This window comes from Myotis brandtii, unplaced genomic scaffold (assembly GCF_000412655.1).
Source record: "Myotis brandtii unplaced genomic scaffold, ASM41265v1 scaffold573, whole genome shotgun sequence".
NCBI lineage: Eukaryota > Metazoa > Chordata > Mammalia > Chiroptera > Vespertilionidae > Myotis > Myotis brandtii.
The window spans coordinates 603,228-603,618 of NW_005370145.1; the positions used below are offsets into that span (position 1 = coordinate 603,228).

Below are 391 nucleotides of genomic sequence, written 5' to 3' on the forward strand. Positions count from 1 at the left end.
CCCACCTCCTCCCCCCCACCTTCCTCAAACCTCTCCCGCAGCTCCCACCTCCTCGGCACCCTCTCCGCCCCTCCAGCCCGACGTGGACCCTCTGTGAGACCCCGGTTTCTGGCTCGCAGACTTCACCCGAATCAGCCTCAGAATATGTCCACAGTCTCCCTCCTTGGCCTCTCGGATCTGCACGAAAACCATCCCGATCCCCACGGTCTGGAACCGAAGTCCAGGACCCCCCCTTCCGTTCTGCAGGGCCCAGCGAAGGGCAACGGGGACCCTTTAAAGGGTCTGCAAATCCGGGTCCGGGAAGCCGGGGGAGCGAGGTGGTCGCGGGGTCCGCGGGCTGGGGATCGGAAACCGGATTCCGGTTACGGGGGGCCGTGGGAGTGGGGGGAGG

The 391-nt window shown here is 66.5% G+C and overlaps 1 protein-coding gene across 1 annotated transcript in view; it reads right to left on the reverse strand.

Annotated features, from left to right (window-relative positions):
* The window catches only part of SAT2 (spermidine/spermine N1-acetyltransferase family member 2), a 1,998-nt gene extending 1,613 nt beyond the window's left edge, over nucleotides 1-385 (reverse strand). The window contains exon 1 of the mRNA XM_005878758.2: nucleotides 127-385. Coding sequence (XP_005878820.1) covers nucleotides 127-192 — 66 coding nt within the window. The 5' untranslated portion in view covers nucleotides 193-385. The remainder of the gene's footprint in view (nucleotides 1-126) is intronic.
* Nucleotides 386-391: the final 6 nt, after the last annotated feature.